Below are 24249 nucleotides of genomic sequence, written 5' to 3' on the forward strand. Positions count from 1 at the left end.
AAAAAAAGGGGGAAAGGGGGGGGGGGGGGGGAGAGAGAGGAGAGAGGGAGAGAGAGGGAGAGAGAGGGAGGAGAGAGAGAGAGAGAGAGAGAGAGAGAGAGAGAGAGAGAGAGAGAGAGAGAGAGAGAGAGAGAGAGAGAGAGAGAGAGAGAGAGAGAGAGAGAGAGAGAGAGAGAGAGAGAGAGAGAGAGAGAGAGAGAGAGAGAGAGAGAGATTCACAAGTTACTTTAAAATCAACCGTAAATGAGCTGCAGCAGATATTGCTCACTGTTCCTAAGTGGAGTTGATTGTATTTGATTGCAATATAACTCATAATTATGATTTTTATTACCTTGGACTGCTGTCGGTGGACTCGCTGCAGTGTTGCAGCGTGACACCCAGTGGGAGATAATGGAGCTGCACAAAACTCTCACATCACTACTTGTTGTCACCACTGGCAGGCAGACATGAAGGTTTTTCCCCAGGCGGCAGTTCATATTTAGGATCAATACAAGACGAAATGAAAAGCGGCTGCTGAATAACCGCTGACGTGCCGGACGGGTCGGCAGGACTTTAATACCATTGAATGTGAGAATGACATCGGCTTGACCTGCTCATGAACGCCACGTGACGTTCGACTCTCTGCGGTCCAGATCGGATCGCCTCCCGGAACCCGGTCCGGTTTCAACCCGTTAGGCAGATCCCGGATCAGAACTGGTTCTCTGGGTGTGAACGCAGCTGCGGAGCCTCGCTGTCAGAAACACCGGTTCACTTTCAACTAGATGCCTGTCAACTATTAACTGCTGATTTCAGTGTTCTGATTTGTGTGAATGTGCAATAAAAGTATTTTTTTATAAAAATTAGACTCATTTTTTTTTCCCACCCTAATCCGGATCATGAGTCTGAATTTAGGCAAGGCTGGAAGTAACTGATTACATTTACTTCAGTCCATCTCTCCTGCAGTTTTGTCCTTCAGTCCATTTTAAATCCATCCATCACAGAACAGATTGTGTCTCTCCATCAGCAACAGAAACTGGATCAAACTGTGGATCCACTCACAGTGAGAAGAGGAATCTGACTTTACTTTGTTTCTGCACTTTATTTTCCCATTTCTAATGTTTCCAGTGAAAAGAATCTAGTGTGAACTCTGTCCTCTCTCCTTTTAGAATCACATGGAAAAGATCACAGCTGACAACGTTCTCTGTTCTAAAGAGGAAAGCAGGAACTTTTACTCTGAGGACATTTTAAATCACACACTTTGTACTTTTACTGCAGTACATTCTTTTACTTCTACTCAAGTAAAATAGCGATATTATTCTAGCACTCTTGGCAGGTGCAGTGATGACGTCCAGTCCTCTTACGATCCAGTTTACATTCTAGTCTGACTCACTCAGGTCAACAGCAGAATAAGCTTCAGCTCCTAGATCACCAGCATTACAACCAATAGAAAGGAGGTCAAGGTTCAGAGGTCACAGCACCTGGACAAACATGGATGTAACGAGGAGTTCGGGTCCCAATCACATCCCTACTTCAATAAAAACAGCTACTGGAATGAGTTGGTGTCAGTCAGGCGCCCTGGAGAGACAAAGCTCAATAAAGTTCATGGGTTGAAAGAGGAGGTGACTTCACATCAACCCACATGGCAGAGAAAATCCTTTCTTCATATTCAAACTGAGGAAATCCTAAACATTATACCTCCCTCAGGGCCTTGAGAATTTGTGGATTTGAGAAAAATAAAATTAGGCTGCATGTTTTAGAAAATGAATGAACGCCCTTGAAAGAACTTGCAAGCTCTTCGGCACTTCCCATCCTGAAACGACAAAGTTTTCCATGAAAACTTTGTGATGAAGACTGCAGGTTTCACAAGAAGGATTTCACCATGAGGCTCTAGAACTAATTCTGACCAGTGTCCTCCTGTCTTAAAGGGACAGCCAACTGAAATATGCAATTTCTCAAAATGTTTTTTGTTTGTCATTGTTGGTGTAAAAACCAACAGGAAACTGAGAATCTGAAGTCGTTTCTCTACTGAGAAAAGCCGATCAGTTGATTTCCGTTTTGCTGTGGATTAAAAACGACTTTTATACATCAGAGCGGGAGATCCAATCAGAAGTCGACCTCAACACGCCGCTCTCTCTCCAGTCTGCAGTGAAGCTCGCTCCACCAGAGGGAACGCCCAGCAGCTCTCTTGACCTGTATCGGTCTAGAAAATACAAAAGCCAAAAGCTCCATTTTATTACAGTTATTGAATGTTAGGAACGCTCAGATCTTCATATATGTTGCAGTATGACTGACACAATTTTCAGGTAAAGAAAAGCCGGAGGAGTCGACACTGGTTTAGGCAGGCAAGTTTTAATACAAAAAAGTCGGTAAAAAAATAAAAAAGGATTTAAGTTAAAACCAGTTGGTTTCCAACGCCCACTGGCAACAGTACGATTCCTACATACAACATTAACACAAACAGAAACAGCTCCCAGGGAAACAAACCAAACTGGATTTCAATACAAAAAACTTCTGTTTTTTACAAGACAAAGACATGTAGAGTGTCTGTTGGAAGACGTGTAAGGCAGTCCGTCTTATACCTATACAGTTTTTTTTTTCCTCCTTACATCATCTACACTCTAAGAACTAGGGTTCCACCTTGGCTCTTCTCAGATCCAATGGAAGTCAAGAAGCACCTCAGGATTCCTTAAAGAATGCCATATGTTAGAGATTCAGTGAACCTTCTGAAGAACCCCACTGAATCCCTTCTACTTTGGAGTACTTTGGAGGTGGTGGTAAAATGCAAGTCGGGGGGAGTTAGTCACCAGGCAGCTATCCCCCTCACAAAAGTTCCCCCTACTCAAACCAACACTTTGGTTTCGCTTTCTAGACCTGGATGGTCTTGATGCAGACAGGGAGGTCACCCGCTGCCCTCCACAACCCCAAAACCAAGGCCAGAGGAGTCTCGGGTCTCGCCTCTTGGGTGATCGCTGGATCCTTCTCCCCACCCTGGTCCATCATCTGATCTCTACTCGTCGGCTCCTGTCCCCGCTGCCTCCCTCGCCCCCCCGCCCCCCACCGACCGCACCGCCTCTGTGCTGATAGTCGGGGACAGGTGTGTTTTCCTGGTGCTCGTATCGGAGACCTGCAGCGGAGAGTCCCCGCCTTACCGGACAGGTACCCAAACCTGGACACCCTCCTCATTCCTGTGGGTGCTAACGACATCAGGTACCGCAAATCTGAACAACTTATTTTTCGTACGATAAAAACATCATTTCCTATCTCCTGGACACAGCTCTGAAAGTAATCATCTCCGGAGCATGGTAAGCGAGTGGAGCGGTGGTCCAGACTCCTCTCCTTCCGGCTGAACAGGTGCTGCACTGCAACCGGGAATCTTGTTTGTAGACAATTTTAACTTATTCTGGGCCAGGCCATCTCTTCTAAAACAGGACGGCTTATACCCTAACAAAACTGGTTCCCAACTGCTGTCAGACAGTATTTACTCCTGTTTTTTTTTTCTCAGTGACAGCTGTGTTGTGTGGGACATGGAAGGTCATCTTGTCAGCCTCAGGCACCCAATTTGGTAGATAACTGCGTTTCCCACAATATTCCCTTCAATTGTCATAACCTGCTCACATAGAAACAGTCGTGCTCACACTGTTAACCCAACCAGCCTCACTACTGTTCACTGTCAGCCTGCGTCACTCCCTGTGCCTACTGTCGAGGCAGTAAAGCTTATGACTACTGCTGTCCTCAACACTGGTATTTCAACATCTTTAGCTACTGAAGGCCCCTCTCACATTGCTTCTGTTGTTAGTAGCTCTATTTAGACCCCCTGCTGTCAACAGGAGAAATTCACATTGTTTGTTGTGCCTGTTCCTAAAGCCACTGCCTTGTCTTAAGCCCCTCACAATTTTGGCCTACTGAAAGTGAGCTCCCTCTCCAACAAGTCTTTTATCGGCAATGATTGTATAGTTTCTAATGGTTTCGGCAGGGGCTCTGCGGATGGTGCTGTCGGTCGGTCGCTCTGGGTCACGTGGCCCGCAAGGAGTTTTAAACTGCAGACTCTGAAGCGGGAGACCCGAGTTTGATTCCCGGCAGAGAAACGCTTCCACAAAATTCAACGTCGCGGCTGTTGGACTCTGGTCTTGTTTTGTGGTTACAGAGAGCTGGCTGGCAACACAGGAATCTGTTGCCTTTGGTTGAGGCTACTCCTCCAGATTTCTCACACTTTCACCTACCTGGGCTTTCTGGCCGGGGAGGTGGCATAGCTGTCACTTATAAAATGTTTTTGCCAGTTTTAAAAATATCATGATTGAGAAAACTATATCCCAAATGAAATCCTATTCTTGACAGCTTGCCAAAAAATTTCTAAAAAAGATACTTGCAACCGTTAGTCCTTGTATTTTATCTATTAATAGTTCCTTGGCCACTGGCATTTTTCCCTCTTCTTTTAAACATGCCATAGTCCAGGCCTTACTGAAGAAACCTAATTTAAACCCCCTCCTTCTCAGCAATTACAGACCCATCTCAAAATTATCTTTCTTGTCTAAGGTGTTGGAGAAAGTGGTCTCCTCTCAATTGATTGCTTTTATGAATATTAATGGTAGCTTTGAGAATGAGGTTTTAGAGCCCTCCACAGTACAGAGACTGCCCTTGTTAAGGTCACAAATGATAGAGGTATGGTCCTGTTACACTCGAGTGCTGCTTTTGATACCGTTGACCAGACCATTCTATCAGATCGCCTTGAAACTCGGGTTGGCCTTAAGGGCTTTGCTCTTGATCCATCATTCCTATCTTTCTAATAGAACCTTTTCTGTTGTTGTAGGGAATGCCTCATCCTCTATAGCTCAGTGTAATTGTTGTGTTCCTCAAGGGTCAATCCTCGGCCCTCTACTGTTCTCAATTTACAAAATCCACAAATTCTAGTACTGTAGCTCACCTTAATACCTGCCTTACAGATATATCAAATTCTGGATGTCCCAACATTTTCTAAAATTAAATGAGGATAAATCTGAGAACATCCTATTTGGTTCATCAACTTCCACTAGCCTGCCTCAAGACAAACTCCACAGCCTATCAGATAATGTTAAGCAGACTGCTAGAAATCTAGGGGTGTGTTCTGATGCTGACCTTGGTTTCAATGATCAAAGTTAAGAAGGTTGTCAGTTGTTTCTTCCAACTCAAGAAATTCTCAAAAATTAGGCCATTTTTATCTTTTGATGACTTAAACAGAGCTGTACATGCTTTTATTTTCCCTCAACTGGACTACTGCAATGCACTTTACTCTGGTATTAGTCAGGGCTCTAAACCGCCTCCAGCTGGTTCAAAATGCTGCTGCTAGGCTTGTTAGTGGTTCCGAGAGATGCTGACATATCACCCCTGTGTTCGCCTCCCTGCATTGGCTCCCAGTTAGTTACAGAGTTGATTTTAAAATATTAATAACTTACAAGGCCCTATATGGCTTGGCCCCAAGATACATTATTGATTTTCTGACCCCTAATGTGCCAGAGCGCAGCCTAAGATCTGCGGATGGGGCCTTGCTGGTCATTCCTAGGTCTTGGCTGGTGACTCAGGGCGCCCAAGCTTAGGCAAGCAAATTCTGTGGTGTCTTTTAAATCCCTTCTTAAAACCTTCTTTTACTGTATATCTCTTTTGTGTTATTTTATTCTGTCTTACTGCTGTATTTTATACTTGCTTTGTGATACACTTTGTAACACTGTTAAGAAAGGTACTATACAAATAAAAGTTTATTATTACTTTTTAGAGTGGAGAAAAGGCTGTCAGTCAAAAGCTACGTTTTCCCAAAGCCTTCGAGGTGCTGATGGTGCGTTCAGGACAGATGGGAACTGGGACATTTCTGACTTCCAAGCTAGGAAAATGAAAGGATGGTGTCGTCACCAGAGCCTGAACTGGGGTGCTGAAAATTTGTATTTTAGGCATTTTAAATTTTAGTCAAAGCTCTTATCCAGAGGGACTTATGAGGCAGATAGGAGTTGCTCAAGGAAGGGATCAAACCTGTGACTATTCAGTTACGGAGTGGCCTCTCTAAATTATCGGCCACCCTGCCGTCTGAACAGGGGCCTTGACAATTTCCAGTGTCCATGAACTGCACCCCCCCAGTTCAGCGCTGGCAGTTCCTAGCTGTCCTGAACGCTCCTGAAGGTTTGTTGCTCCGCTGTAAATCAGCTGGATGAAGAAGATCTGAACGTTGAAAACAGTAGAAGCGGCTGAAAAGCGCTTCAGGAAGTAAACTATGTACATATGAGCTCTCCTCTCTCACTGTGTCACCTTAAAAAAAATGAAAAATAAAAATATTCAGAAGACGTGGTGACAGAAACATGGCATTTTCTCCAAGTTTGTTTTTTTTTTTTTCCTGTCCATAAATGTGTCCGAGGTCGTTCTGTCTCGCTGACAGAGATATGGCCTTTTCCTTCAGTGTCTTTTGAACTGATGAGAACGAGCAGCTCAACAGTCGTCTAACCCATATTGCTATTGAGTTTCCTAAACAGTCTGATGTTTTGGCGTCCAGGTGGGAAACAAGACAGATGACTTCACTCTGAAGCTTCTGGAAGTTCTCGGTGCTGGTAGCAGGTCGGACCAGTTAACTGTCCCGTTGCACCGGTGGTTATCCGATCATGGTCCATAGAGGCTCAAGAGTCTGCAGGTTTTTTCGGTCCAGTCAAACACCGCAGCAGCTGATTTAGTGGTTTCCGTCCTCCTCTGGTTGAAGTGTTACCTGGTCAAATCAACTGCTGTAGTGACTGGATGAATGAAAACCTGCAGACTCTTCAGATCATGATGGACCCTGATGAGCCACTGGTTTAATGGAACCTAAGAGTAAAAACACTAATTGAGAACCGCTGCATGACACCCTCATCTACATGGTTTCTCTGACCACCAGTGGTTGTTGGTTGGGGCAGTTAGGTGGGGCGGTTTTCTGAGGCGGTGGTGGTATCTACCCTCTACATCCCATTGAAGCCTCCTCTTTGCCCCCCTCTGTACCTGTTACCTGCCTGACCTCCGGGGGTGTGGTATTCCCCCAGCAGACCGGTTGCTGGGAACTCCCTGCCGGCCTGCTGGAAGCCCCAGACCAGGGCGGCACCCGCGGGCCCCAGACCCCCCGGCCAGACGGCCCCGGGCCCCAGGAAGCCCCTCATCCCCCCAAGGGCGGCCAGAGGCCCCAACATGGGGCCGGGGGGGAAGGGCTGGCTGGGGAAGAGAGGCAGGTTGCTGGGATGGGGGAGCAGACCGCCCCCCCGCTGGGGATGAGATTGACTCTGGAGTTGCTGTTGTTGCTGTTGTGGAGTCTGGTGCAGTTGTTGCTGTTGCTGTTGCTGAGTCTGGTGCAGTTGTTGCTGTTGCTGTTGCTGAGTCTGGTGTAGTTGTTGGTTTAGTTGCTGTTGGTTCTGTTGCTGCAGCTGTAGTTGATGTTGTTGGATCTGTCGTTGGAGTTGTTGTAGTCGGGGCAGAGCAGGATGCAGGGTGTCCTCCTGGTCTGTCACCATGGTGACACTGCTGGTTACCACAGTGCCACTGGCAGTTACCATTACACTGTTTGTGTTTCTGCAGTCCTGGTTGCCAGGTGGTGCTGCCTCTCCTCCTATTGGCTGCGCCTGGCCTGGCTGTCTGTCTCTGGGAGCAGAAAACAAGGAGAGGTCAAGCAGCGCCATGAAGACACTTTGTTACAGAAACTCATGGCAGCAGTGTGACTGGTCGATGTTACCCGCTGAGAAATCAACAGTTAAAGAGGCTTTTGAATGTTTTTGAAGCGCTACAGGTAAGCATTTCAAGATTTTCAAGATACACTTTTCAACTCTGCTGAACCATGTTGGTGCCAATGGGTGCTGAGCAGTAAACATAAGCATAAGTATATTATCAAGTACTGCCATGAAACTGGTGTGAAGCAGTTAACAGCAGGGTTATGGAGGGAGACAGAGAGGAAGAGGTGAGGAAATAATCGTATGCTCCTAATATATTTATCCGTTAGCTAATTAGCGGATATCAACTACGGATCCAATGAGATTTTACACCAGCAAGTCTGACTCAGCCTCGTTCCAAATGCAATACTGGTTCCTTGTAATGTAGTTGAATAATTAAATTTAGTCCAATATAGTGGGTGAATTTTGCTGGGTGGGCCTTAATGGAGTGAGCAGTGTCAGTCTTTCCTTTACTACAGCTGATTGGTTACTGATATGTTTGTTTTGTTCTTTAATATTACAGCACCATGCAACTTTGTTAAGAGAAGCCATATACAAATATAGTGATAACTTGTATGTAGAAGACACCCTCCACACCAACACTAAACACATACAGCACCCATTACAACACCTCAATCTACTGACAGTTGGGTGTTGCCATTTCCTCTGGGCAGCCATGTTGGCTGTTGCTATGAGAAGTGGTGATTTTACACCAGCTGATCTTTATTAGGGCTGCCCCCGACCAAAGATTTTCCTAGTCGACTAGTAGTCGTTAGTTCAAGCCATTAGTCGGTTAGTTGTCGCACGTTTATGATATTAATTTAATTATTTAAATATATATTTTTTGGGGCATCAGAAAATGGTTTGAGTTCCAGGGCTGAGAAAGAATGTTATAAGTAACATTGTTAACACTGTGCTACATTACAGAGAAATACAAAACCGTGATAATGAGCCTTTAAAATATAAATTTTACAAGCGCACGCACGACAATGCTAACGGCAAAAGCGGTAATGATTCTGAATGTGTCGGAACAACCAGCAAGGAGACTGAACATAGAGCGGCCATGCTAGGTGGCTAACGTTAGGCTACTTACATGTTTCAGATGATAAGTCATGTTTGAGGTCAACAAATGATAGGCGAATCTTTGCAGAGTTTACATGTCGTCCTTTATGCGCTCGAAATGATCCCACACTTTGGACAATTTCCTTCCCGACACAGTCTAATAATATTATCAGGGTTGCCAACTCTCGCTTCTGGCGTGTGACACACACTTTCACCTTAAGTGCGCGTGCACAGAGCGCTGTTCGTTTGTTTATTCAAAGTTTATTAATATTGAACGTGTCGCGTGTCCAAATTGCACCAAATCCGACACTGCACTTTCTTGGGTCCCCAGCAATACACTCGCTAAGTGTGAAATCGATCGGACGAACAGTTCTCGAAATATGCGAAGGACACACACACACACACATACATACAGACAGACAGAGATTCCTTGCTTTATAGTATGATGGCATCAAAATCTCACTCCAGCCAGGTACCCAAAGTTGGCAACCCTGGTCTAATAACTTTTTAACAAGGCGCAGCTTCCGAATGGAGTTTGAGGGTTTTTTTTTTTTTTTCCTGCGACTAACTGACCAATGAAAGACTCTTCTCATCGACTAACGGTTAGATCGACTATTAGGGGGCAGCCCTAATCTTTATGTTAGATATCTCACCATATGCTGCCAGCTAAGCTGTAGAGAAGGTGCAGTAACAGGTCAAACATCTCTCTCTCAGCTCTAACCAGCTTGTTGTATTTACTAACCTTGCTGCATTGGCCCCTGCAGGGCCGGCGGTGGTACTGCAGGAGACTGCAGCCTGTTTAGCCACGTTGGGAAAGGCGGGTTCTCCTCGGTCATCTGCTGTCTCTCTCCTGTCACTGGCTGAATCTACAGGGTTTGTGCGGTCACTGGATACCGTGGCTGCAAGGCCTGTGTTTTGATTGGTTGAGGGGGTATTGTCAGTAGGCGAGCCCAACGCTGAGCTGTCCTGATGGACACAGAGGGACATGTCGCTGTTGCTAGGATACCGATCTCCTCCCAACAACCCCGTCACTCTCACTGGAGCAACACCTCCACTCCCCCATTCCTCCATGGGAAGCTTCGCTCCTTCTCTGGCCTCCCTCTTCTTCTCCTCTCTTCGCTCTGGCTCCAGCGCTGAGTGAATCGACTCCAGAGTGGCCGCCACCGCTTTCCTACCAGGGGTGAGCTGGATTTGCTCACCAAGACCTCCCTGACCCACCGGAGGGGTGGCGCGACCGCCGGGGGTGAGTTGAATCTGCTCTTTCAGGCCTTCTGGATGGGTGGGGTTGGGAAGGAAGCTTTGGAGGGGGTTGATGCTAAACTCCGCGTGGGGGTCCAACTGCTGCTGCTGCTGTGCCTGACGCTCCGCCCGCAACTGTGAGATGGCCAATCGGAGCGCTTCAAAGTCTGGGTCTGAATGATGCCGCGGGCCCTCGTTAGAGGAGGAAGAGGAGGAGGAGGGCGGAGTGGCGGATTCTGGGACCAGCTGGTCAGAGAGCAGGGGAAGGACGGGGCAGGCCAGCTGGAGGAGGTGGTGGGGGGTGGGGTGGTGTTCTGGGAAGGAGGAAGGAGAGAGTTCAGAGCCCAACGCAGAGTCTTCATGACTCAGCTGTCTGCTGCCAAGACCTGAGGACAGAGGAGAGAAGGCAGTAGAATACAGCAGGAGACAGATACCCCCTTTACACCTTGCATTAAAATGCGTTTTGGGTGATCGGATTGCAATCGGATAGTGCTTGACCACATGAAAGTACAGGTGTAAATGCACCCGAGATGCAATGAGGACGGATTGTGATCCGATCGGCCAAACCACCTCCGGAGGTGGACAGGGACGCATCGTGACCACATTGAACCCCGCTTCCAAAAGCAAGCATAAGTCCATACAATAGCGCGGCTTCACGGATGGGTATCATCTTTTTTTTTTTTTTTTTTTTTTGGACCCACGAAACGAGAGGAGGATGTGACGTTCGGTTGTTTGAGCTGGACAGAGCGATCGGATCTCAATCGGATCTCAATGTGGACACAGGAGACACATGTTAATACCAGGTGTAAATGTAATCAGGTTAAATCACATCTAGATACAATCTGGATACAAGACGCATTTTAATGCGAGGTGTAAAGGGGGCCTGAGGAATACAGCGGGAGACAGAAGAATACAGGAGGGTTGGGCTGGATTCTGATATTAACATATAATGGGGTATTTGATAATGTTCAAGGTGCCATATTCAATGCAGTGATATCAGTTACATTCCATTTTCTGTTAAAATACTAAATTATGTGTGTACAACAGCAGCACTCAGTAATTACAGACTGACACTGAAACTGCAGCTGACGGAAATGAAAACCAGAGAAACACTGCTGCAGCTGGTTGGTAGTTCTTCAGGTTGGATGATAACAGAAAGCTGATGAAAAATGAAAAAAAAGAAAAGAAAAATGGATGGAAACACAATTGCAAATGCAGAGTTCTTTCCATCGATGTCCAGTGTCACATAAAAATACTTTGTGCACAAGGGCAATAAGCACTACAAGCTTCCACATGGCTTACTACTAATAATAATGATGATAATAACTTTTTTTGTATAGCACTTTTCAATACAGGTAACAAAGTGCTTCACAACAGTCAACAGAAAACACAACAAACAAATAAAATAAAATAAACATCACACAATAAAAGCTTTTTTATAAAAATGTGTCTTAAGAAGTGAAATAAAACGGGGAACTGACTCTGCAAGCCTGATCTCCTCTGGCAGGTTGTTCCAAAGTCTAGGGGCCCGGACAGCAAAGGCCCCGTCTGCTCTGGTTTTCAACCCAGACCTTGGAACGGCAAGCAGCTCCCTACCAGAGGATCTCAGGCTGCGTCCGGCTCATAGGGGGATAAAAGGTCAGAAATATTTTTAAAAAGTAATTAAATTAATAAAAGTAATTAAAATAATTATTAAATCAATCCTAAAAGTAACAGGCAGCCAGTGCAAGGATGCTAACACAGGGGTGATACGGTCACATTTTTTGGATCGTGATATAAGCCGAGCTGCAGCATTTTGAACTAACTGTAGGCGGTGGATTGATTTGTGACAGACAGGGACAGTACACAGGGACAGTACACAGGGACAGTACACAGGGACAGTACACAGGGACAGTACACAGGGACAGTACACAGGGACAGTACACAGGGACAGTACACAGGGACAGTACACAGGGACAGTACACAGGGACAGTACACAGGGAGTTACAGTAGTCGAGGCGGGAGGAAATAAAAGCATGGAAGAGTTTCTTCAGATCTGTGGCTGGAATAAATAAAATCCACAACATTTTTCAGAGAATGGAAACTCTACTACTTCTTCTGTTATTACTTCTGTATTAAAGCACGACACTACCATCCAGTGTTCGCCGCTCTACACTCACCAACACAGAAATATAAATACTCGCACCGCTGTAGACAGCTACGGTGTAGCAATGGCAACACTGTAATCTGGACAAAGTCAACATGTCAACATGTCAACATGTCAACATGTCTTTTTGGCCAGTTTTTTTTTGTGAAGGTAGGGCAGACTGTAATTTACTCAAAATCTTCAGTTACCTACTTAGGTTGTATTTTAGATAATCATCTATCAGGGGAGGCCATGGCAGTTAAAGCATTGACCAAAATTTGGCAAAAGACAACATTTTTAGCTAGGCAAGCTGGACTGCTGAATACATCAATATTACAAATCTTGGCTGGGGCTTTAGTTCAAGGACATTTTGATTATGCTGCCACATTCTGGTATAGCAGTTCTCCAGAAGTTATAAAAAATAAACTGACTATTGAAAAAATGTAGCAGAAAATATGCCAAACCCTACAAAACAGTAGAATAGAGTAAAATAAACTTTAAAGGGGAGAGGAAGCATTTGATAATATGACTCTGGTTCATTTGCATTTTACCTCAGACAAGAAAAGACACTGCATTCAAGTCTGAAATTCACCTAGATTTGCTAGAAAAATAAACATCATTTCACTTTTTCGCCACAAGGGCGCAGCCATCTTCTAGCAAGCTAGCTGGTGATGTCACGGGGATGGTTCGTCTCATCTGCTCAACACGTTTACTGTCTCATCAATTTGCCGCACCATAGAGCACAGACTTTGTGTGGAGAGTTGTGTTTTGTGTGGTTTGGTTTCTTGGTTTGCTCTAAGCACCTTCCCGTGGGGCTGGATGTAGGGAGCTACTCTTGTAAGCTCACCTGTTTACTGAGCAGCAGAGTCTGAGCAGGACGTCCCACAGACTCTCTCCCTCTCTCTCTTTCTCTCTATTTGAACGGTCGGGTTGGTTGTGATACAGCGATCTCGTATCAGATAATCCAAACTGACCTCTTGGCAGCACATACTTTCAACATAGGTTGGCATCGAGCTACAAGCCTCGCACTGGCACCACCTATTATTTCCAATGCACCGATTTTCAAGTTCAGGCATCCTGCCCGTGTTTCTCCTCCGTACAGCTGGTCTGATCGCTGCAATTTTTCTAACAGGCTCACAGCATACGCTATTGGGTTTCTGACTTGGTTTGTGAGTGTTTTGATTCATCAAAACGTTCAAAATCCTTAGTACCAGCACCTAACTAGCCTGTACTCCACTACTGTACTCAGGCTTCCTAGTTAACCAACCCCCGTGACGTAAGCGCTGACAAAAACAAAGATGGCGGCACGCTAGGCTACAAATATAGCACAAAGGCATTTTCAAAAATGTATTTTCTCAACAATGGCTTACTTTGATAATGTTATTTTTTATTGTAGTACATCTTAGTAATACCCAAAGCTCTATGTAGGTGTCAATTTCGTTGTTTCATCTCCCCTTTAACCAGTCCTGAAGCTAACGTGTGCTACGTGGAGATTTCCGTGAGACGTAATGATGTAAACAAACAGCCACACAGCAGCAGCTTGTTGTTTTCACCTCTTTCCTAAAGCTTGTTGTCAAAGTCGGCCCGAGTAAAGGTGAATCAACTAGTAAACTTGCTACCTGCCTCTTCACTTGTCTTTGTGGGACATGTGAGCTTCAGTGAGAGAAAAATCTGGCAGTAGCTTTGCTGTGTGTGTTTACAAATGTGTTGCGGTATCTGTCGCCCTCTAGTGGTCAGGAAAAAAAATGCTTAGTGTGGCTTAAAGTCAAGGGACCCCAGGGTGCCACAATATGATTTATGGAAGGTGAAAGAAGATATATTTCTGATGTACATTTTTTTTTTTTTATATTGGTGAGAAACGGCTGTAATAATGAATATTTGCAGGCTCTATGTTTCTTCCAAAAATTACTTAGATGAGAAGAAGAGAAAATAAAAATAATATAGTGTTCAAGTTCACCATTCTGTGCTTTGGGGACTGTGGGACAGTGTGCAGCAGATTAAAGGCCTTCCTCCACACCGTAACCTTTTTACTGATAGATACAGCAGATGGCTTGTTGTGATCTGACACCGACATACAGATCAAGTTGCGTCTCCTATCTTCAGAATTAGTTCAAATAAATCCCCTCCCTCCCTCTGGACCAGCCACATCCCCCCAGTACGAACAGACAGACATGTGACCATATTATGTTCTCACCTCTTGTAACACAAGTTAAGCAGAATAATCTACTACAGTGTATTTTAGTGGGTGAAAAACTGGGTGTTTTTTATGTAACTCACTTAGTCTGTCTCTCTGTCTGTCTCTATGTCTCTGTGTCATGCTGTCCCTCCACCAGTAGAACCAGGGAATGTAACAGAGGAAGAAGCCCTGAGCTGTCCCTGCAAGAACAAACAGGCTGGGTCAGTCACACGACGAGCCACCGAGAAACTGTCACCTACACCTGAACTACATCGAGAACCGCTTTCACTGAACACAATCAAAGCACAGTCAAACATTTCCTGGTTTAAATGTTATATAAAACGTCATTCAGTCCACCCCGTCCAGCTCAGGGGGCGTGGTCAGCTTGTCAGTGTCCAAAATTTGCCACAAGGAAATTAGACATGAATTCTGTTGCCTTTCACACCTGTGGGGCCACTTGGTGGAAAAAAGATGGATATCTATATTCAGTTTTGAACCTCCCGTAGTTTAACAATCCGGACTCTCAGTTTAGAAAAACAAGCGCCGTTTTAACAATCCGTGCTCTCAAATTCCCTTCTATGCAGCAAACAGACTACAGATAGCCAGAAACAGACAGCATAGTATCAGAAGGAAGGCAATTTGCTGTTCAAAATAAAGCACTTTTGGAAACAAAATAATCAACTATTGGGGTGTACAGAACATTGGGGTGTTTCCAACGGCAGAGTGATGATGTAAGTGCGGGGACTGGAGGTGTTGGACAGAACCGTAGGATCCTACACATACGATCGCTGAAGGATTGGCTAAGTAGGCTACCGTATTTCCTCTAATATTGGCCCGGGCCTTTATTTACCTCAACTGCAATCGACAGCATGCTCCAGAGACTTCCGCCGGCCGAGCCATCTTGTGGCATACTGCCATCTTGTGCCGCTTGTACGTTACCCCCGGCATTATCGGAGACCCGGCGTTTAATTGACTACCGGCCACTATTAGAGGAAATACGGTACTCTACAACAGTTCAGTTTCTGTGGTGAGCTACGGTGGTTCTGATATAACGCAGACAATAAAAATAATTAGCAACCGTTCATCAAGTCTCCTACTCAATAATGTTTCAAATTGTTTGAGCCACACTTACACTTCAACCACTGTAGAAACTCTCACTGAACATACCAACATTGAGTTACTGTAATGACGGTAATAGATGCGTACCTTTCAATTTAAAATCATCCTTTAATGGGGGCAGGTTGGACTGTCTCACAATTTACCGAGTTAGCAAACGATTTCACTCCGCCTTTAATGCAGCCTTGCATTATTAAAATGCTCAAACTGATCAGAATGTGTCATATGACATGAGACACAGTGTTAGGGTTAGCTGGTCAACAATGTTACGTAGTTTAGCAGGACAATATTTACCATTTGTATGTGACCTCAACTTCATCCATAGCAATCCCAATCAGATTTTCTTGATACAATGTAGATGAGACCAGGTTCCGCCGTTCCAGCAACCAAGACTCCAGGCTACTGAAAACAGTCCGGCAACTTCCACGGATGATATCAGAGTGACTAACACCGAGCTGCATGGCAGTGATGCCAGTTTTGCACGTTGGTGGATCTGGTTCTCCATGAGAACAACGGACACAATGATGAATATTAGGTTCTCCCTCCGTGCTTTTTCTTCACCACCAACAGAGCTAGCTGATAGAGTAAACTCTTGCAGAAACCAGTAGGAAAAGCGAAAACATCTCCTCTGAAAAAAAGGCTTACATTCAGTGTAGTCATTTGTTCTTATTTAAATGCATTTATGCCCTCGAATTCCGAAAAAACAGAAGATATGGCTTCATGGACACAGCCAATGCTGCTGGCATGCAGGCTAGAACACCCTAGCACCACACAGAAATTAGTTTTGTTTTGTTAGAGGAGGAAGAGCTGATAATGTGAAAAAAAAAAAAAAAAATCATCATTCATCCAACATTGTGGCATATATTGTCTAGTGTGCCCATGTCTCCCATTTTATTTTCTTCTATTTGAAAAATTGCTCAACAGCAAAGTTAACATAGAGGACCCCAATGGACAGTGGTCCTGGAGCCACTTATGAAGGCTTTACAGTCTAGACAACCTGTCCACCACTCTCCAGTGATAATCCAGTGATGATCCTCTTCCCTGATTCCAACAGCGATGAGATAAGTGAATCAAAGTCCACCTTCAAAACCTCCGACTGTCGTGCTTTGGTGTCGTTAGTGACCCATGGAGTAGTTGGCCAGGATGTTGGGAGAATCAAACCCGTGCACCAGGGGAACAGGAAATAGGGGTAAGTGGACGTCAAGAATCAGATCTGCCAGTCATCAGTGCGGAGGTAGCTTTAGGTCCTGTATGGTGGGTGAATGGGCCGGCCCTCATCCGGGGACAATGCGTCAAACCGGTTTGAGAGATGAAGGACTGGAGGTTTGGAGAGAAGGGGAGATGTGGAAGTTCCAGGACCAAGGCCCTCTGCAAAAGTCACAATGGTGAAATTAAAATTGTCCACGGTCCTTGTGTGTTTTTTCAAAAGTGCATTTCACTCAATGACTGTGTTGGCTTGTTTCATCATGTTGTCCTGCAGCTCCTGGATCTTAAAACATTTAGCACATTTAAAAACTTTGTCAATAAAATTCAACTCTCATGAGATACTAATGTGCATGAAAAATCCTACTTGGTGAGAAAGACAGCAACTCCTAAGAATGGACTGCCACCACAATCTTCCTTTTTAATACATAATGCTCACTTTGTTTAAAACTGACATGACACTGTCTTTGTCAAAGCTGGCAGAGTTTGCATCCACGTTCTTCTCTCCTGGATAAGCAATCAGTCAGGTGTGCCAATCAACACTAAATATAAATTATGCAAAATGCTTCAGCAGTAGAGATCAATAACATACAATCACCATGTCACCTATTCAAAAGTACATACAGCACTAGTTTGAACCCAGGGGTTACACAATCTTACATGTCACATGCTGTCACGTACACTGTGACAGTGTTTAGAAATAGTCGGTTGTGGCTGTTTGTGGCCTAAGTCCAGTCTTTTTGAGTCCAGAAAGAGGGGGCGTGAGTTAGTTCCCACTGGGGAGGGAACAAATATTTATCTCCACCTCCTGGCACCTTTGCCTGGCAAAGGTCAAGGAATCAAGAGCTGGAGATTACACAAGAAAAAGAACCCCTATCCCAAAAAAGTTTTGTGGCACCGGCACAACACCAAACTATTACAGTTTTGCAGAGCTTACGATTAAGTTCTTTGTCTCTCCAGACCAGGCAGATAGCTCTGAGGAGACAGGGGCTAAGTACTGCCAGTCACAGTGAGCTCACACAGCCACAGCGCTTAAATGTACTGTAGAGCGTTTTACACACTAGCCACTTAATAAAACAAACAGGACACTGACGACTTTTTTGAGATGCTGTGATAAGTTGGGAAAGTGCTTCTCCTCTGCTCTCCTGCCTAACCGGTGAGCTTCGCCTGCCACCAGACTGCACTGCCGGCTACGGTGAGCTGATGGATAAACCAACCCACACAGAGCGAGCTCCAGTCACGGTGTGCTCGCATCCTCTGGTCGTGTCTAGGTGCACAGAGCAGGAGCTGCTTTTGTTTAGCTAGCTTTTTCTTTGTTTTAACAAATCTGTCCCTAAGGTTTTTCCACTTCTCCCCCCACGCTTCAGGATCAGATTGGTTGGATTTTTTGTAATTGCTAGAAGATGTGTCAGAGATGCCGGGTGCCGGCCAAGTTGCTCCGCTGACCTCTCTTCAAATTGGTCCATCTAGGATGAGTTGTATGGAGCGCCAGAAGGGATGGAAGGTTGTGTTTTCAAATCCTGCCTCACTGCTCAGATGAGCCAATGAACTCATCTGCTGCTCCTGCGGCCTGCTGTGTCGCCTGTGTGGCTCTGCCAACACGTGACTGTTCAACTACAAATTAAGCATCAGACTTCCTGGAATTGACGAAATGATGAAATTGATGATGCATTTTTGTCCGTTTAAATTTTAACTTTGGCAGGTAACTTTGGGTTGTCGGTGTGATTGCTGCCCGACTGTAGAACTACTGTGCAAACTCCAGCCTACCAGCACTGACCTTTGGGAGCCAGCGGGTCATCTGTGATTGGCTGCTTGTCCTTGATGTCATAGTTGCCAACCAGGCTGGTGAAGTTGTGCATGATGTCATCAATGTTGGCGATGATGATGCCGCTGCTGGAGTAGTTGGGGAACATCTCAAAACGACGCTCTGAGGGAAAGACACGTAACATCACAACTAATGTTAACCTGTGAGCTTTGTCGGCGCTGTGTGTGTGTGTGTGTGTGTGTGTGTGTGTATGTGTGTGTGTGTGTGTACCGGTCAGGAAGATGGTGTGTCGGTACTGTGTGTATCGGGCCTGTTGCTCTATCAGACAGTCCAGGTCGGGTGACTGGCGGCTCATCATGTCACAGTGATGGTAGGGGAGGAACTCCACGATCAGACGTTTCTGATAGGCCGACAGCACGTCCAATAGGCTGGCCGCATCTCGCTTGAACCTGACAGCCAAACACACACACACAGCCACACCCACATTAACATACAGACACACTAAGCACCCACAGATATGCAAATGCATCACAAGTCTTCTATCAACCTAGTGTGGCTGCATTAGGAGGTAGCAAGTAGCTAGAAACAGAGAGCAGCTGATGATCTGATTTTATTTTAATTTCCCCTTGTTTTTTACAGTGGACTCTCCACCTCCACACACTGTGGTGTTATAGTGTAGTTCAGGATACGATAGAGTTGCAGAAATAGTACCTGACTTGTTCTTTTAGTTTCTTCTGGGTTTTGCAGTGGACTTTCCACCTCCACACACTCTCTGGTGAACTCTGCTGTTCCAGGAACATCAGCAAGGCAGCCAGACGCTCTGGAGAAACAAACAGTAACCACATCAGTCCAGCTGAGATTAAATATTACACTACCAGTCAAAAGTTTGGACACACCACATTTTTCTTTATTTTTACTATTCTCCACATTTTAGAATATTAGTAAAGACATCGAAACAAATGGAATTATGCAGCGACTAAAAAAGTGTGAAACAAATCAAAACTAGGCTGACCCAGCACCCTGTTGGATCCGGCCTTGGGCAGCGGGCTTTAACTCACTCAAATATATTCCCTCTACTTTCTCCTTCACTTCTTCCCCCCTAATCAGTCAAGGTTACATCTCTTTGGTTCTACTCATAGAACAGACTGATAGAACCGTCATTCCCACTCAAATCAACATTCCAGGATGCTCAGAAACTCTCTTCTCATGATGAGCTTCACGCTCATGAGGTCGAGGCAGCGATTTTTCCACCAGAAAAGCTGAATAGTGTGAACACGCTCCTACATTAGACGTTCCTTCATCTTGAGAACTCAATGCTCTTTGAAAAAAAATAAATAAATCTTGAAAACTCTTCAAAGAAATATCTACTTTTGCAGAGTAACAACCTAAAAGCAGGTTCTGGTGGGCCTCGCTGTGTCCCGTACCGTGTGTGATGAAGTCGGGGTTGAGCACAAACTCATCGGAGACGATGCAGCCGCCAGAGACGAACAGCTCGTTGTAGCTGTTGTTCCTGACGTCCTCCAGGCTGTCGATGCCCACAAACACCACCGAGGGGCGCCGCTTCAGAGACACCAGGCCTGGGATCTGACACACACACACACACACACGCACACAGTTAATCCATGTTTAGTCCTTAGTCCTTACTTATCCATATATCATCTAGTAGTCTGCAGGACTCATTTCCTCTGTGTGCGTGTGTGTGTGTGTGTGTGTATTGGCTTATATTGGTTTCCATTCCATTCGGTTTTCCAAAATTGGTGGGATGAGGTAGAGAAAATAATAAGAGCGATTCAAAAAACGTTAATCATAATTTCTAGTGTTGTAACTTTCAGAAAAAACAAAAAGGTTTATCAAAAGGATAAACCAGGAATCAGTAACTAATGTGGTCGAAGATGCATCGGATGGTGACTTGACCGACCGGAACGAATTGAAAGCCCCAAGATTCATTGCGACAAAACCTGCAGTACAGAGCGGTTTAACAGGTGGGAAAAAGAACAGCTGTGTGTCTTCATTCATCAGCCCACAGCCTGTCTCAAACTGTCAGGAAGCTTCTCTGTTCACTTTCATGAGAACATCGTTCTCCCAAAGACGACACAAGTATCGACTTGGTGTTCTTGGATTTGATAATCAGCCATTTTTTCCTTCGACCACTTCCTACTTCCTGTCTGTACCACCTGACACACCTGAATGAACAAAGCCCCGCCCACCCAAATGTAACTCTCAGAACTAAAAGCAAGGTGGGGCAGATGAATACTAGACTGAAGTAAATGTGTAGCATAAATATGTAGAAAAATCCAAAATAGCAAAAAACAAATGTCCATAATAAATAAACTATTTACATTACTACTAAGAAAAATGAAATGGCTCCAACACTCTATGCATGTGTGTGTGTGTGAGTGTGTGTGTGAGTGTGTGTGAGTGTGTGTGGTCAGTAAACCAGCCGGTTAACCAGTCAGTCAGTGGTACCTTGTGTATGTGTTCAGCTATGTCTTTGTTCTGAATGATGACCAGTAGTCTGTTGTCGGAGTTTTCTTGGTCTAGAAAGGCAACAGGACTCTGCTCCACGTTCCCCTGCTTCAACAGATACTCCTGCAACACACACACACACACACACACACACACACACACACACACAGACACAGAAATAATTCCATATCAGTCAGGGGCTGACTGACATGCTGGTGATGTGAACGATAAATTGCATGAAACCCTGGTGAGGAGAAAACAGATGTTCTGCTTGCAGAGAGAAAAGTGTTGTTTTCATCACTTCCTTTACATTCCAGCAGTCACATTTTCTGGTAGCCATGGTAACCAGCCATAATCTGATCTATTCTATACACCAAGTTGGCTGGTGAATCGATTTTCCGCCCGTTATTGATAATTATGGATAAGCGGTCCCAGCTCTAATTCTAAGCCCGACTGGAATCTGGGCAGTAGTATGTGACTTCTCATGGCCATCTCTAGTAACCAGGGAGTTGATTAGCAGTCTTTCTTGTTTTCTACTGTTTTCTATTTTTAAATACTGTATGTTCACTACTTTGGATGTATTTAGGTATCCATGTGTATTTATTCATCTGTTTTTATCAATTCCTCATACACTGACTTCTACCTTGACTTGGTCGTAGACCAGGTCCTCTGGCTCGGTGCAGTGGATGTAGAACTGCAGTGAGTTCCTCCTGACGTCTTTGATGATCTCCACCAGGCTGCTGAACACCTCTGGCTGCAGCTGGCTGATCAGGGAGCTGAGGGCAGCGGGCGGGGGGGCGGGGCCGGCGCCTGGCGGCTCGGCCAGGGGGTCCGGAGGGTCCGGAGGGTCCGTGCCGCCGAGCCCCGGGAGCGTCACCTCGCTGTCGCTGCCCGCCGCGCTGCCGCTCTTGTTGCTGCTGTCATCTTGCGTTTGTCTTAATGCTCCGGCTTCGTGCGCCACCGTCCTGCTGACCTCTAACCCCAGGTGCTGCTGTGTCGTCCAGGGGGGAGAAGCAGGGAGGAGGGCGGCGTGGGAAGCGGGCGTGGTGGTAGGTGGGTAGACAGAACCAGGTAACGGCGACCCCTCTAACTGACCGGAAGAAGGGTTATAGGGACTCTGACAGACAGACACAGAGGCAGGGACAGACAGAGGGACGTGGGAGCGTGGGACTGGGGGGACTCTGTTGTTTGCTGCAGTAGGAAACCGTTGGGTCACGGGGTTTGACGACCACAAGTCGCCTCCTCTGGACGACGGAGGCTTCTGACCGACCGAAGCGGCTGTAGCTTCGCCGCAGTTAGCGGAAACACCGCCGTCTCTGCCGACGTTAGCGTTAGCCGCTCGGATGCTGGCCACGAAAGCGCCGACGCTGCTAGCCAACGTGGCGTCAGCGTCAGTCGGGTTAGCGTTAGCCCGGAGGCTCGGCCAGCGGCTCTGCGAGTCCGTTACAACACTGCTAATGCTATCCTTCAGCGAGCTAACGTAGTCCTGCACAGGGGGGCAGGGGCTGTAGAAAGACACATAATGGGAAAATGGAGTCAGCGGCAGCGTGTGTGTGTGTGTGTGTGGGGGGGGTCGTGTGTTCGGAGCGGGACGGGGGAAGCTGTAGCGCACGCTCTCCTCCTGCAGGAGATGCTGGATCTCAGAGGAGAAGTTGCCCAGATGCTCCTCCACGATGCTGTCGACGTCTCTCAGAGGACGAGGGGGAGGCGAGGAGGGGGGAGAAGGAGAGGAAGAGCCTTCGATCACTTCTATCACTTCCCCCTCCTCCTCGTCCACCGCCGCCACCTCCTCTTTTGTCTTGTCTGCCTCCGCTTCCCCTTTCTTTTCTGGTTTTCTTTCGCTTCCCTCCTCCAACAGTTCTCCCTCCACCTCCCCCTTTTCCTCCTCTGCATCCTCCTCTCGCTTCTCAGCGGGTTGTGGAGAGGGGCTTCTCCTCCTCTCTGGAGCCGGAGGGAGGGATGGAGGGAGGGATGGCTCTTCCTTCTCCTCTTCATTCATCTGAGGTTTCTCATCTCTCTCCTTGATCACTCCTGCAGGAGACACACAGAGTTAAACTGGGAACACGATATACACTGAACACACCTAACAACTTGCATTTGAAGGTATTTTCATCTTTAAATCATACAGGAACACACACTTGATGACGCAGTACACGTAAAGCACTCTCCAGGTTCTAATGCACCAAAACCCTCCAGTCTGGAACAAACCTGATCTCTCCTGCTACTACAACACATTTGTCTTTCCAGTGTCACAGGTCAAACCCGTGACCTGTACAGTAACATGCTACACCACATACACACCTGCATCACATTCATTTCTATTTTACACATAGAGATGTCTATCTGTTGCTTCCTGTGCATTGTTAAGATTAAGATTAGGATTAAGATTGCACTTTATTGATCCCCTGGAGGAAATTCATGTAGCATCACTCACTCAGTGGTTTCAAGCACCAGTCACTGCCAGCATACTATCAGTAGGCCTACCGGCATTTACAGTGGTAGTTTAGGCTGTAACACATTCAACTATATTGACAGTAACATATACTGACACATTTCAATACAGTGTAAAATCATACTAGTGACATAATGACACGCATATATTTTGAACCTTTTGTTTATTTAACCATTTGAAAACTACTAATAACTAATGTGTTTGTGTTTGTTCCACCTTTCTTCTCACACTTGTTGGTACCTCTGTGTAGACCGGGAGTGGGAGAGTCCACGCTGTTTTCTGGAGGGGAGTTCCCAGGGGAAAGGGCCAAGTGTGATGGAGTAGGAGGGGTGTTCAGTGGGAATTTTCAGGAATAGATTTATTAAAGCTACACCATACATTCAATCTGTATTTTCTTTATATAGCCATACTTTCAGCTTGGAAAAGTATTGATTCATGCCTTTTGCCCAAGGATATCATATTGCCTTGTGTTGATTACATATCTAATTGTTTTTCTGTCTGTGTAGGAGGGGCTGCAGCTTCATCAGGCTGCTGTTGAAATGCCTCTGGCAGAACGCTGCTGGACGGACAGGGAACCTGAGCTGCTGGCAGAGCTACAGCCCCGCTAAAAGGGCTTAGTTTGGTTTGTTTTTTTTATTTGTTTTGGAAAATGTTCTTCTTCTGTATTTAGACTGTCACACTATATTATAGCTGGACATTATTCTACACTGCAACTAATTTCAGTCACCTGTCAGCAGGCTGAGAAGTTTGGCAGCTGCCTCTGATCCGTCCTTCCTCAGATCCACGTCCTTCAAACCCACCAAGCCAATCCCAGACAAGAGCGAGTCTTGGCTGTTTTTAACTAGGAAGAGAGAGAGATACAGAGAGAGTGTGTGTGTGAAGGAATGGGTAGGATGACAGCAAGATCAACAGAAAGTGGATGTGGACTGGAGACGCGCTATATTTATACACTTTGCTGTTAATGTGGACAACTGCAGCTTCAATCCA

General features: G+C 45.8%; 1 protein-coding gene across 1 annotated transcript in view; it reads right to left on the reverse strand.

The window, feature by feature from the left end:
* Positions 1-2986: 2986 nt before the first annotated feature.
* The window catches only part of LOC139657649 (protein TASOR-like), a 55761-nt gene continuing 34498 nt past the window's right edge, over positions 2987-24249 (reverse strand). Inside the window, exons 21-31 of the mRNA XM_071535548.1 lie at positions 23990-24103; positions 21454-22841; positions 20811-20933; positions 19769-19928; positions 19056-19164; positions 18615-18793; positions 18357-18506; positions 9463-10345; positions 6971-7593; positions 3220-3338; positions 2987-3103 (exon numbers count right to left, since the gene is read on the reverse strand). Of these exons, the coding sequence (XP_071391649.1) occupies positions 2987-3103; positions 3220-3338; positions 6971-7593; positions 9463-10345; positions 18357-18506; positions 18615-18793; positions 19056-19164; positions 19769-19928; positions 20811-20933; positions 21454-22841; positions 23990-24103 (3965 nt within the window). The remainder of the gene's footprint in view (positions 3104-3219; positions 3339-6970; positions 7594-9462; positions 10346-18356; positions 18507-18614; positions 18794-19055; positions 19165-19768; positions 19929-20810; positions 20934-21453; positions 22842-23989; positions 24104-24249) is intronic.

The sequence above is a fragment of the Centroberyx affinis genome, unplaced genomic scaffold (assembly GCF_046629955.1).
Source record: "Centroberyx affinis isolate AG114_WGS23_722 - 3 ecotype Tasmania unplaced genomic scaffold, CSIRO-AGI_Caff_v1 ptg002728l_1, whole genome shotgun sequence".
Lineage (NCBI taxonomy): Eukaryota > Metazoa > Chordata > Actinopteri > Beryciformes > Berycidae > Centroberyx > Centroberyx affinis.